Below are 12,562 nucleotides of genomic sequence, written 5' to 3'. Positions count from 1 at the left end.
TAATGTTCAGTCTCAACTCGTCAAAGAGCTAAAGAGAGTGGTAACTAACAGCAAAGGTGTGCAGGCCGATGGGGTCCTCGAGGAGCTTCTCAAACGAGGACGCCCACCCCCCCACCCTTCCGATGTCCACGCCCCTCTCCTCGGCGAGGGGAGGGGGCGGTGGAGGGGGAGGAGGCGGACCCATCAGAGTGCCATCGTCCTGGGGGGCAGCTACCGTGGCATCGCTCTTCAGCCCCGTCCCACCCTCTGCCTTCAAATCTGCCGACTTCTCTTCTGCCTTGGTGTCAGTGGGCTCACTCACAATTGGACATGCACTGCCTACCTTCTGCGTCTCATCTTGCAAGTGCCTCGTTGACAACAACTGTAAACAAATAGGACAAAAAGATATGCTGTAGGCTTATGAACTCTCTCACAAAGAAAAAAACTAAATAAAAAGACACTTTGTTATGAAGAAGATAAATAGATTATGATTAAAAACTTTTGGGCCATGTCGCCGCGTCAATGCTTTGGGTGGCCCCAACGTTTCCCGACCGATGCTGGTCGCTTTTTCAAGGGATTATGGAGAGATGGGAATTTAAGATCTTTTATATAGGTGTCTGTGTCAGGAGGAGGAGGTAGGGGAGCTGGAGGTTGGGGGAGTGGGTTGCTGCTCGTTTCTTCTTATTACGGGTTGCCAAGTACGGCTAATTTTAATGCCGGTGTCTCTGTTGAAATTTCAATGCCGGTGTTTCAACAGAGACACCGGCATTAAAATTAGCCGTACTTGGCAACCCGTAATAAGAAGAAACAAGCAGCAACCCACTCCCCCAACCTCCAGCTCCCCTACCTCCACCTCCTGACACAGACACCTATATAAAAGATCTTAAATTCCATCTCTCCATAATCCCTTGAAAAAGCGACCAGCATCGGTCGGGAAACGTTGGGGCCACCCAAAGCATTGACGCGGCGACATAGCCCAAAAGTTTTTAATCATAATGACGAGCACCTGCGAAAGTTTTAACGAAGAAGATAAATAGATTTAATTGTCCAACATTTGAATTTGCACATAGTTAGGATTCAAATGAATAGGGCAGTTTCTTTAGCCCTCTCACATTTAGAACACTGCATGTTTTTTTGGAAATTAATAAAGTATCAAAACCTGGAACAATAAATTATTCTTCACAACTGCTTTATCTATGTATGCAAAAATATTTCTTTTTCACTGTTGAATTTACTTTCACTCTTTGGTGCATCTCACTCAGAATATATAAAGCACAACAGAAAACAACAGCAGTTTTAGCATCACATTCCACCCTTTAAAAATAGAGCTTGAAAGGCTGTGTTTGGAAATATGGCGGCGTTTCTGATTCATCTCAGCTCAATAAATTCAGGTCTCCCTCTCATGAGAGAAAAGTATGCACACAGAACAACAATATATGTTTAGCTATAAGATTCTTACGTTAAAAAGGCTGTAGAAAAACCTATCAAGTTCTCAATTAATCTCATGAGAAACCTCTGCATCCTATCAGTGAGGATGAAAAGCAATTTTGAGAGTTTTCCCTAACATGAGGATTTCTTGTACCTCAAGAGGTGTGGCTGAAATGGTATTTGACATTTAACGAGACTATCTAAATGGGATATTGGGATTGCAGCATCCTTCTAATCACTTACATAAAAGGGTAATTATTTGACACACACCATGCCAGAATTTCAAGGCCCTAAGCAGTAGTCCCCCACTTCATAATAATGATCTGTTCCACAGGAGTGTTTACAAACTGAAATCCATGGCCAGAGAATTTGGTGCATAAAGGAGGGTGGGGACTAAAATTATTCTGAAAACTAACTGCATATTTACAATTTTCACCAGATGAATAAAAAATGACAAGCAGGAAGTAAGTACCATTGTATTCCTAGCATGAAGATAACTAAGCAGACCCATAATAATGATAATGTGATGAAGTCTTGAGAGTACAGTGGAACTTGTATGAATGAAGGTTCCTGGAAAACAGATAGACTCCAAATAGAACTCTGCTTTTCTGAATGTAGTACATATAAGATGCTCTACGGTCAACCCCTTCCACTTCTGTTTATTTTCCGAATATCGCACTCCTATTCTCCATTTACTTTTTTCTGCGGCTCTCTTTTAAATGGTACTTAACGAAATGATATTTTGTGATTTGTAATCAACGTAGAACTGTAAATAAAATGTGATAATTAAACATGGAGAACAGAGCTATCGCTACTCTTATAATTTTATTTTAATCCTTCCAATGCATCATTATTTCATGAAATATAAATTATTTAAGCATAGCATGAATGTTTTGACATTGTTAAGCTTTCAAAATAATTATATTGTTCCTATAAACAGTGTTAAAATTATGAAAATCCGATGACGAGATACATACACTCATAATTGCACGGTTTGGCTTCGCAAGTTCATGACGAGCTAGACTCGTAATTACAGCGCAGGGGGTTAAACAGCCGTCCATGGGAGAACAAACGGAAATTGGGAAGAAAGATAGGGTAAAAAAAACATCATACCTAATGCTTATTTGAATGTGGATTAGTAAACTCTAGAATCATCTCTGAAAATAGCCTTGTAGCGAGGAGCAAGAGAAGCCTTAGAGAAGCTAAGAAAGGATTAAGAGGACATTGCGACAGTAAAATCTGATGAGGGTAATGCCACTACTATTATGGGTAACAAAGACTACTCCAGGGATATTCAAGAATTTATAAACAGCAGTCATTAAAAGGAAATCACAAAGATGCAACCAGAAGAATAAGGAGACTTACCACAAAATCATCAACAAGAATATAAGTCAAGTGGAAATTCACAAGAGATCCATCCAACATAACCCTAAATAATAATAATTAGTAATATGTTGGATGAGTTTCTTTTGTATTTCCAAGCCACTAATACTCTCCTGGGTGTTTTTTGAGGCAAGTCTATCAAATCTTCTTCATGATTCTACTGATAACAAAAAAACCCAAAAAAGGAATCCCTCTAAGACTTATCATCAAAGGGATTAAGGCACAAATCTAATATTTAGCACCCACGTATGTGGTAGGGATACTTCAACTTAAATTTGAGGAGGAAGCATCAACAGTTAATATAATCAAAACACTTTTAGAGGCTATTAAAAGACAAAAGATTAACGAGGAGTGATGTTTTAGAAAATTGTGCGGTATCTTTATTAACGATGGTACAGAGGCTGTTATTGAAGTTATGTATGAGCATGATAAAAGACTACAGCCAAGATTTCTGATTCATGCCGTAACACATTTTACTTCAAATGGAAGGAAAAATTCTGTGACCTGATGGAGTGGTAATGGGTTAAAAGGCTTATGGAGAGTCTGAATGGGTCACAAAGCTTATGAGGGTATGCATAATACCTCAAATGAGTGATGAGTTCAGGAACTCAGAAAAACATGCATCATAATATGAAGTTTTGAAGTTGTTGTGATCCTTGAAAGTCCTTTCGTAATGCCATCTTCAAAATCAATTTTTTTATTTTACTTTTTATCCTTTTTGCACACCCCAAAACCTCCCCAGGATATCATGTGAACGGGTTTATCAAGAGTGCCTTCTCTTGCAAATTTATGAATGGATTACTCTGAAAAAGCTATTGTAAGTGCAACATCTAAATGGGAGAAAATGACTGCATTATATGGATGACATTTCTATTGTTTGGACACAGGGTCATAAAAAATTGATAAATTTCAAACTCACATCAATAACATTGCCAGCAACATACAGCTTATAGTGGTGGTTGAAGCATGAGACAATTCCTGTTTCTAGGTATGCTAGTTCATTCCAAAGAGGAGATATTAAGGAGACAGAGGGAGGGTCTTGGTGGAGTGAATACAAAGCTGGGAGGGGATGTTAAAAACAGTGTTTTAGGAAATAATATTGCGTAAGCGGGGGAGGGAAACGAACAGAATGAGATTTATGGACAGAATGAAAGAGGCCTCATTGTGAATTGAAGAGGGAAGTACAATTTAAGGGGGGGGGGAGTGGTGGGGTAATAAAAAAAACGATAATGTAAAGCTACCTCAATCATTAAAATACCATTTATTATAGGAATTTGCCTTTATTATACAAGCATAAACCCTACAAAATCACGAAAGTGCGTGTAGTGGTTTTGGCAGTGGAGTGAAGAGCAAGGGGAGGGGAGGGAAACGGGTCGGCAATCCTAAAAGGGTGAAGGCACCAGATTTCCACAGCCTCTAAGCGTTGGTGTGGGAGAGGGGGAGGGGCATCATTTAATTATGTAGTTCCGTGCGCCGTCTATCCTTAGTATTAACTGTAGGATTTTTATTAAAGTAAAACACGAAAGTCAATTTAGAAAATATTATAAGGCCAAATGATTCATCGTGAGTGCATGTAGGGAAACGTCACTAATTCTTTTGTCTCGAATTCCCTCGTTATTACTTAGTGGGGTTAGGGGGTGGGGCTTCTTGGGAGTGGATGCCGTGCGGTCGCCGTACCTTGTAAACATCGTCATCGGACGCCGTCAAGTAGTTCACAAATCGGGGCGAGAGCCTTCGTCCGCCAGCACCAAAGGTTCGTCGAAAGCACGTGGCATTACTCCACTTCTTGAGCGGCTGGTGATTCTGCGCGAAGCAAAGAGACAAGAGGCGAAGCATTACAATCACAGCCACGAGCGAACAAGCCGACTCATCGGCCGAAACACAAACACGACAAGGGGACCACGAATACTTTCACTGGGCACTGTTCTCTGAGCACAAACACACAATTCACACTTGGAGGAGGGACGGGCCAAGCAAAAATGGACTCAACAATGACATAACGCACACCGAACAAACATGACCACTTCATTTTTATTTTCGCGATAAAATGAAGTAAGCCACATCCTCTTGCAAAAGGATGGGAAACACAGAGAACGCGAAGAGAGGGAGTTGAGGGGACGGACGGCGCGCCGCGGCGGTTGGGTAATGCGGCGGCCACATGAAAGGAAATACACAACTCGAACAATCGCGACAACATTATTCCAAAAGAGGCATTTACATGGTTCACCACGACATCCAGGGCCTCGAAATTGAGGCTGAGACCGCGGCCCTTGACCACGGGGGCCTTCGCCTCGCGGCCCGACGGAGGCGGACTGGCGCAGTCGGGGACCGAACCCAGGACGCTACAGGAGGAGAGCCGGTGCACGGGGGACCTGCGGTAGGGACTCATCCTGACGCCAACAACTCTACATCGCAAAGAAGGAGCCGAGCGCCGCCAGCAGAAGAAGAAAAGGCGGCCTCTCACCGTCGCCACTTACTCAACGCAGTCGATGATGGCGAGGAGTTGAGTCATCGGCGGCGCGAGGGAATGGCGGTCGCGCAACAAAGGCCGTGGATGACGAACGTCGCTCGTGGAAACCGAAACAACAGACCAGCGACACACACCCAAGAATGCGCAAACGATTCCGGAGAACCTCTCCCTTAAGAGTCCAACCCACCACCTCACGAGCACTGATGCTTCCGGTTCGATACCCCTAATTACTCGACCGAATTATTTCAGGGATTACAATTTGGTGACTTAAGTCCCAATGTAAAAGTACCATAACAAATAATACACGCAGATATAACGAGATACCTAACACAACTTAATTAAACACTACAATTATAGATTGAAATGTTAAAAAAATCTCCCGTCAATGGAGTTGCTCACGTACCAAATAGGTTCGAGAAAAACACCCAAGTCTTCGGACAGAAGTGGCATTAACGAACAATCTACTAGCAGAAGTGCGATATAAATTCCATCACTTCCCTAGAGACTGTACTTGCAGTTAATGTTATGAGTGGCAACTTAGGGCCACGGATTTGCTTAGTTTTTATTGGAATTTGAGAAGAAATAAGGTACAAGCAAGACAAGAAATTCAAAAGAAACAAACTAAGTATATCGTAGAAATTTTAACATAAGATATACTTTTTGATCATCCACACTTACGTCATTTGTAGTCTGGAATGGCAATAAAATAAGAATAATGTAAATGTAGATGAAAATTTATTAGCAGAAGATGACGGTCGAAGACTAAAGAGTGATCTCTGGCTTACTTGTTTGGGTCTGGGTATACAGAATGACGGGAGCGAATAGAATCCCTGCCCGTCCGTTTTTATAAGCAGCATAAGGGTCCGTGACATTCGGGGAAGGTGGAATGCGTAATGATGGAGCGCAGAGATAGCGACGACGGACTTAAACAAAAGACTGTCGGAGCCCCCTCACTGGGAGGAGGAAATAACTGCCTCACACTTCCGCGACACCTGTGACTCTGAAATACTTTTGGAGGGCGAGCAGAAAAAAAAGAAGAAGGAAAAAAACACGCTCGTACGTAGGAGGAGGAAGTACGAGGCGCAGATGCGGGAGAGAGCTTAAATTATTCCGTGTCGGTGGGCGTTCGGATGGCGGCAACAGGTGGGAAGTACCAGGGGGAAGGGGGTCACACCAGCTGAGGAATGGCTCGCCGCACACACCATTCCACACTCCCACGGCCGAATAATGAGGGATATTAATGCACCAGCCAATCGAAGAGCAATAAATCATTGATGAGGCGACACATATCTCGGACACAAGTCTATTCACACCACTTGCTGCGGTTGGGATTCCCTAATAGAAGAAAATAGGAGGAATTCAACCGATAGCTCCCTCTCTCGAAAACGCTATTTCGATTCACCACTCATGAAGATGAAGAAACCACAAAAACAACAGCAAGAAAACAGACATACGACACGTTCAAAGAGAGGTAAGTTGTACGACTTAAGTGAAGATTGTCAGGCAGCTATAATCTAATCAATCACTTGGCTACTGGGATGATAAACAGATAACATTGACCTTCAAAGGAAATATATAATTTTAATTGCAATTCACCTACCATTTAAAGACGGGAAAAATAAACAAAATACCCCGACTAGCAACGTTAAGATTTATGGGAATCTGGGATATTAATTACTGCTTATGTGAACATTTAGGTGAAAAATACTTTTTAGGAGTGTTCGCAAACCGCTTCAAGACGCTACGATATCATTTCCGATAAGCAATGTCCACGGATAAGAGCGTGGGCGGTTGGTGGCCCAGACCGCTAAGAGGCAAGTGCAATTTCCATTATTAACTTCGGGCCGCGTTCCATTGTCGTCGCCGGCAGCATTGTCGCGGGGGCACGATGACGACAGTGGGCGAGGCGAGGGAGCCCGGAGTTCGCTTCCGAGTATCCGACGTCGACTATGCAGAATCGGAAAGGCATTCGGTCAGCGCTTGAAGCGTGCGTCTCGGTCTTTCCCAGAAGACGATCGCGGAAATCCCGGTGGATGGAAAGAGACGAGGTCGTCCCGGGAGAAAGGCCGGCATCCGCTCGTTGCGGAAGGAAGGGGATGAGGAATATATCGCACTCGAGAGAGACGAACCTTACGGTCTCCCGAGACGGGCTACACGCGAACGTCCTCAAGCGGGGAGAATCAGCCGAGACGAACCCCGTTGCAGGCAAGAACGGGGTAGCGGAGACGCGAAAGACAAGAACAGCCCACCGGAATAAGGAATGGACAAAGAAAGACCAGAGGCCACATCTGCAAGGGCATGCAACGGGCTGCTGGACAACAATCAACAATGATGTTCTCAATCACGTTACCATCCCGACTAATTAAATTTATTGTGACGCAACAATAACCACGATCAGCAAGGAATTTTTGGTGAACGTGATGTGTATATAATCTTAGTTGACATCGCTTTGAATTTTCAAGGTCCTCACGTCACAACGTAATTGTTCGCTCTTTGAAAGTTTCGTGGACTCCCGAAATAGGGCCAGTGGTTTAGTGATAGGGGAACAATGAGGACGGAGAGAGTGGGGAATAGCTTGGAAAGTATTCCCTCGAGTTTGCAGCCACCGATGTACGGCGACCTTCACACAAATAATTTCTTATCCTCGAAGATATGCCTAAAAATTCACAGCCCAAGGGACATGCATTCATAACATCAACAACACTTCAATGGAAACGCTGCAATCGGATATTGTGTCCGTGAACACAGCAGGCGGGCGAGTTGGGGAACACCAACCGACGGAATACCACAGAAAGCTATTGGAACCACGGAAAATATCCGATCACGTCACAATTCCGACTTATCCAGTTATTGTGATACAACTATCGATACTTTCCAAGGCCGTTTATCGTCCACAGGAAGCCACTAGCAGGTGGACCACCAACAAAACACTCCCAGGGCTTTTCCCTCACTGAACGTAAAGAACTGGTCAATCCAACACAAATGAATAAGTCGAAGGAACACAATATTTAGTGCTGAACACTCCCGTTAAAAATGAACTGAAAGAACGGACAACTGGACAACTATCAACATCACGTCAAAATCCCGACTAATCCAATTCATTATGACGCAACAATGGAAGCTTTCCAAGGTCGTCAACGTCCGTACACGGTCACCAGCGGAAAACAACAACGACAACCTATTGCGTGAGAGTCCCACCGGCAAAATGCTCTCCTCCTATACACACTTCCTATACTTTGGCATACATAAAACCGTTCAATCCACCACACACTATACAAGAGACGCAAGGATCATTAGGTGTCTCGGGCGCAGATACGGACGTCCGGCTGGCGACCGCACCCAAGAGGGGGAGCAGCTGAACTCGACTGAAGACAGGAGGAGGAGGAGAGACACTCAACAGCGTCTCGTCCGAGATAAGAATCGCACCGAAAGGGTGGACAAGTTGGACGTACCCTCGTGTCTTGATTAGATATCCATCGCGAGATGCAGGCGATAGCGCACATCCACAGGAGAGACGGGGACGATGACGCACTTGCGCCTCAGCGAAGGAGACGAGTCCCTCCTTCGCGGGCCAAGGCACCGCGAGATATGAGCGCGCGCGAAAAGGGGTTCGCGAAAAACACTCACCCCTCACACACTTCTCCTCCATCGCCATTCCCCTCAATCTCCCTCCCTCCCCCCTCCGCACATTACACAGGCGGCTGCAGCCGACAGTGGAAAGGCAAAAAGAGAGAGAGAGAGAACCGAAGAGAACGCATCATCGACTCCCGATCGACGCAACAATCGCATTTCCTCTTCCTTCGTCGCGTTCACTGAACAATTGCCAGCATCCAAAAATTACCAATAATTACAAATTAACAATTCGCCCCGAGAAATTAGCGCGATCATCAAATGGCGGCGCAAACATTTTAGCAAAAATATTAGCGTGCGGCTTGGTGCGATTTTGAGCCAACTTCCAAAATTAGCGTGAAACTTTGGTACGCCCAGTATAGTCGTCATTTTTTTTAATGCCTAACCGTCAATCGTGGAAGGAGACACCTCAGAATGGATAATAACATGGATATTATATGGAATTGAGAAGTAAATGGATTCGGATAATTGTAAGAAGCAACCCAACTGAATTTCAACACCGTATGCGTCTGGCAATTAGCTGTTACATTTCTGCGGAAGAATGTTACTTGGCGTCCAGTCCAAACTATCGATTCTCTACGAACTACGGTACTATGAAGCTTATTTTATCGTCAGTTCTAACGCATATTTATTGATTTTCCCCTATAAATCGGCCTTTAGTCCATTGATAATTCTACTATCACCTTGAAAGTTTTCACGGGATACAGAGTAAAACCTTATCAACACCTGCCTATATCTAAAATACATTACCTTTAACCTGATATACATACATATTAAAGTTTTCGGTAAATAAAAATAAAAATATTAAAAATACCTATAAAATAGGTTCATTTTTAACTTCCAAATAATTAATTATGACACTAATATTTGCGCTTAAATAAAAGCCATACCAAATTGAGGATAACTGTTAGAAACATATATAATTATTTGCTGCATGGAGATGGTGTTTTTTATATTGTGCTAATTGTTAGCAGAACGTGATCAATTAGCTGCACATATGCTTATTGATGGGCACTGCATGAGTTATTTTTTGAGGCATTTAAAAATTTTAAGTTATATCAAAGGTTCCGAGCGAGAGAAAAGAATTTACAGAGAAAATATCATTTTCCTTGACCAAGATTCAAATGCAGATCTTCCGAATTCGAGCCTAGTGCGCACACGCGTGCCTATCAACAATTAAAGCAGAATCACGCCATGGGAAGATATTTTGAACTTGCCGGGACACGAAGCCATAACTCCCGATTTACAGTCGGGTATGCAAACCACTCACACCATCAAGTCATCTTCTTCCCAGGCCCCCACAGTCAATTGAATGCAGGATCGAAATTCACGACGATCGTGTCCGGAAAGTCGTATTAATGATGTTAGATCATTTCTTGATATTTGCAACCCTAGTTACCTCTTCCCATGTAAAGAAACAAATAGCAATGGGTACTTACGAAGGAGTTAAAGCGGAATATTTTTCCTTGGCAGATCTCACCCTTGGTGCTATTAATTAAAGATTATCTAAAAGGGATATTCAGAGAGGTCGACGATATTCCAATACCATGTTGACCAATGCGGCGTAATCAACAAGCCGAAAGATGATGATAGAAATTGTCAGTAAATACAAAGTTACGGAAAAAATGATGAAAAGGTGTAAATGAAAAGAAACATTGAGATGAAACGTCTGGAACGCCCGGAAGCCGAGACTAGCCGCGGAAACCTCAGATCAAACTTGGAAGGGATTGTCTTATGAAGGCATACATACCGCTATAGAACTCACTGATCAAGATTACAACTGTCAGAATATAATTAATATTATGGAGTTTTCGAAAGTGTCATCATTGATGCTCACTTTGGTGACGAAGAAAAACGGTCTAATTTGTCAACCTGTGCGAATGAACTATCGACAATGGAGGAGACACCTAGCGGTAATCGCCGCGTTAATCACTCGTTACTATGGGTACCGCAGGGGTAGCCAGGCGACAAAAGTTTCACGCCACCAGCCTTGCCACGTTTTCAGTCCGAAATGTTGTTAGCACAAAAATATTACCGTTTCGGCATAGGTTGTAAGATTGCAAGGGACACTCATTGTAATTTATTACAGAAAGCTGTCGCTTTTTCGACGGTAGAATTTAATAAAGAAGTTCAAGTGAGCATTTTACATTACAATGTTCTTTATTTCGATAATCAATTCATCCCATTTCGTTTTAGCACTGGAAATAACATACTTATATGTTTCGTTGTCTTGCTTACATCCGGATGGAGGTGAAATAATCGATCTTAATCTACCATTGCTGAGTTAAAGCAACAGTCGGGTTTAAAATTAACAATAATTGTTCAGTTAAGCGTATTCTAATTTAAGTATGATTAATACTACAAAACATGCCACAGTCATACGAATGCAGGATGGGAATTCAAGACGATCGTGTCCGGAAAGTAATATTAATGAGGTTAAATAACTTCCTAATATTTCCAACCATTTTTCCCCTCTTCCCATGTAAATAAGCAATAGCAATTCGGAAGTAGTACTTCGGGTATAACTCTTGAAATTCAAAACACTAAACATGTTGATGGCTGGCAGCCCAAGTCGCTTTCATCGCAGTTTTAAGGATCGAGAGCCCAGCACAACCGAAGTCCCCAGCAGAGGGAATTCATTCTTCCGAGTTTCTAGGAGTGCTCCACATTAAGTGCGAGACAGAGATATCTGGCTGCTGCTCGGATTAAACACGATAAGACGACCGACTGAGGGAGAAGAAGAAGAAGAAGGCGTTCGCTTCCGGAAGAGAGAGAGAGAGAGGTGGACGCATTGTGACCGCGTTTCCGGGAAACAAAAGGAGGGGAAGGGGGGGGAATAGAGTGTTAGGGGAGGGAGGGTCGTGTTTTTGACAATGTAGAGCAGGAAGAAGGGAGGGGCACGAAAGAGGGCAGCACTGGTATTGTGAATCGCGGGGGGGTAGTTGTAGAAGGGAGGGAGATGACGCAAGGAAGTTGTAAATATGTACACTGGAGGGGGCACCACTGGTTCCGAGCGTTGAGCGCAGTGTGGCAAGAATGGGGGTGCTTGGGTAGGATAGCCACGCCCACTTTGACACCAAAACATTGATAATAATCCCCTAAGAGTCAATACTATCTATTAGGTGAAATATTCGGCCATGATCGCTGTTACGTTAAAATAAACCATCGCAAACGAACGCAGTTTAAACCTTTTTTCTATCATTATGGGAAGGCTCCGAGAAAATATACTTCGAATATCTTTTCCCGAGGAAAGATTATTGTCAACCACCACGGTTCCGCTTTGCAAATAGCTTGGCCGAAAATAACATTTTACAAGTGTAAAATATCCACTCCCCTGCACTTCTACTGCTAATTAATAAGATTACAGCCAATAGAAATATTACGATGGCGGACCGGTCGTATTGATAGTACGAAAGTAAGTCCACGACGATATATTATCACCACGATATGACTAGGGGTAATCGCACCAGTCTTTGTCCATGCATCAATGAATGTCCGGCAGAAGTGAATCTTCTATGCAAAAAGATTTACACGTTTATTCCTCGCAGTAATTGGGTAAATTGGTTTCTTATAATATTACCCAATATATTCTCATTCTGTTTTTGAACGTCTGGAAGTTTATAACAACATTATTTTGATCTCCAAAACGAGTGCGTGGCATTTCAATTATCG

General features: G+C 43.1%; 1 protein-coding gene across 2 annotated transcripts in view; it reads right to left on the bottom strand.

Moving 5' to 3' along the window:
• The window catches only part of LOC124155422 (regulator of G-protein signaling loco), a 153,119-nt gene that overhangs the window by 26,710 nt on the left and 113,847 nt on the right, over nucleotides 1–12,562 (bottom strand). Inside the window, exons 3-4 of one of the 2 annotated variants that reach the window (XM_046529217.1) lie at nucleotides 4,468–4,593; nucleotides 50–361 (exon numbers count right to left, since the gene is read on the bottom strand). In XM_046529217.1, coding sequence (XP_046385173.1) covers nucleotides 50–361; nucleotides 4,468–4,593 — 438 coding nt within the window. The remainder of the gene's footprint in view (nucleotides 1–49; nucleotides 362–4,467; nucleotides 4,594–12,562) is intronic. The other variant, XM_046529218.1, reaches the window with a different exon arrangement.

The sequence above is a fragment of the Ischnura elegans genome, chromosome 3 (genome assembly GCF_921293095.1).
Source record: "Ischnura elegans chromosome 3, ioIscEleg1.1, whole genome shotgun sequence".
NCBI classification, from domain to species: Eukaryota; Metazoa; Arthropoda; class Insecta; order Odonata; family Coenagrionidae; genus Ischnura; species Ischnura elegans.
The sequence above is the reverse complement of the archived record's forward strand: the minus strand, read 5'-3'. Positions and strand labels throughout refer to the sequence as shown.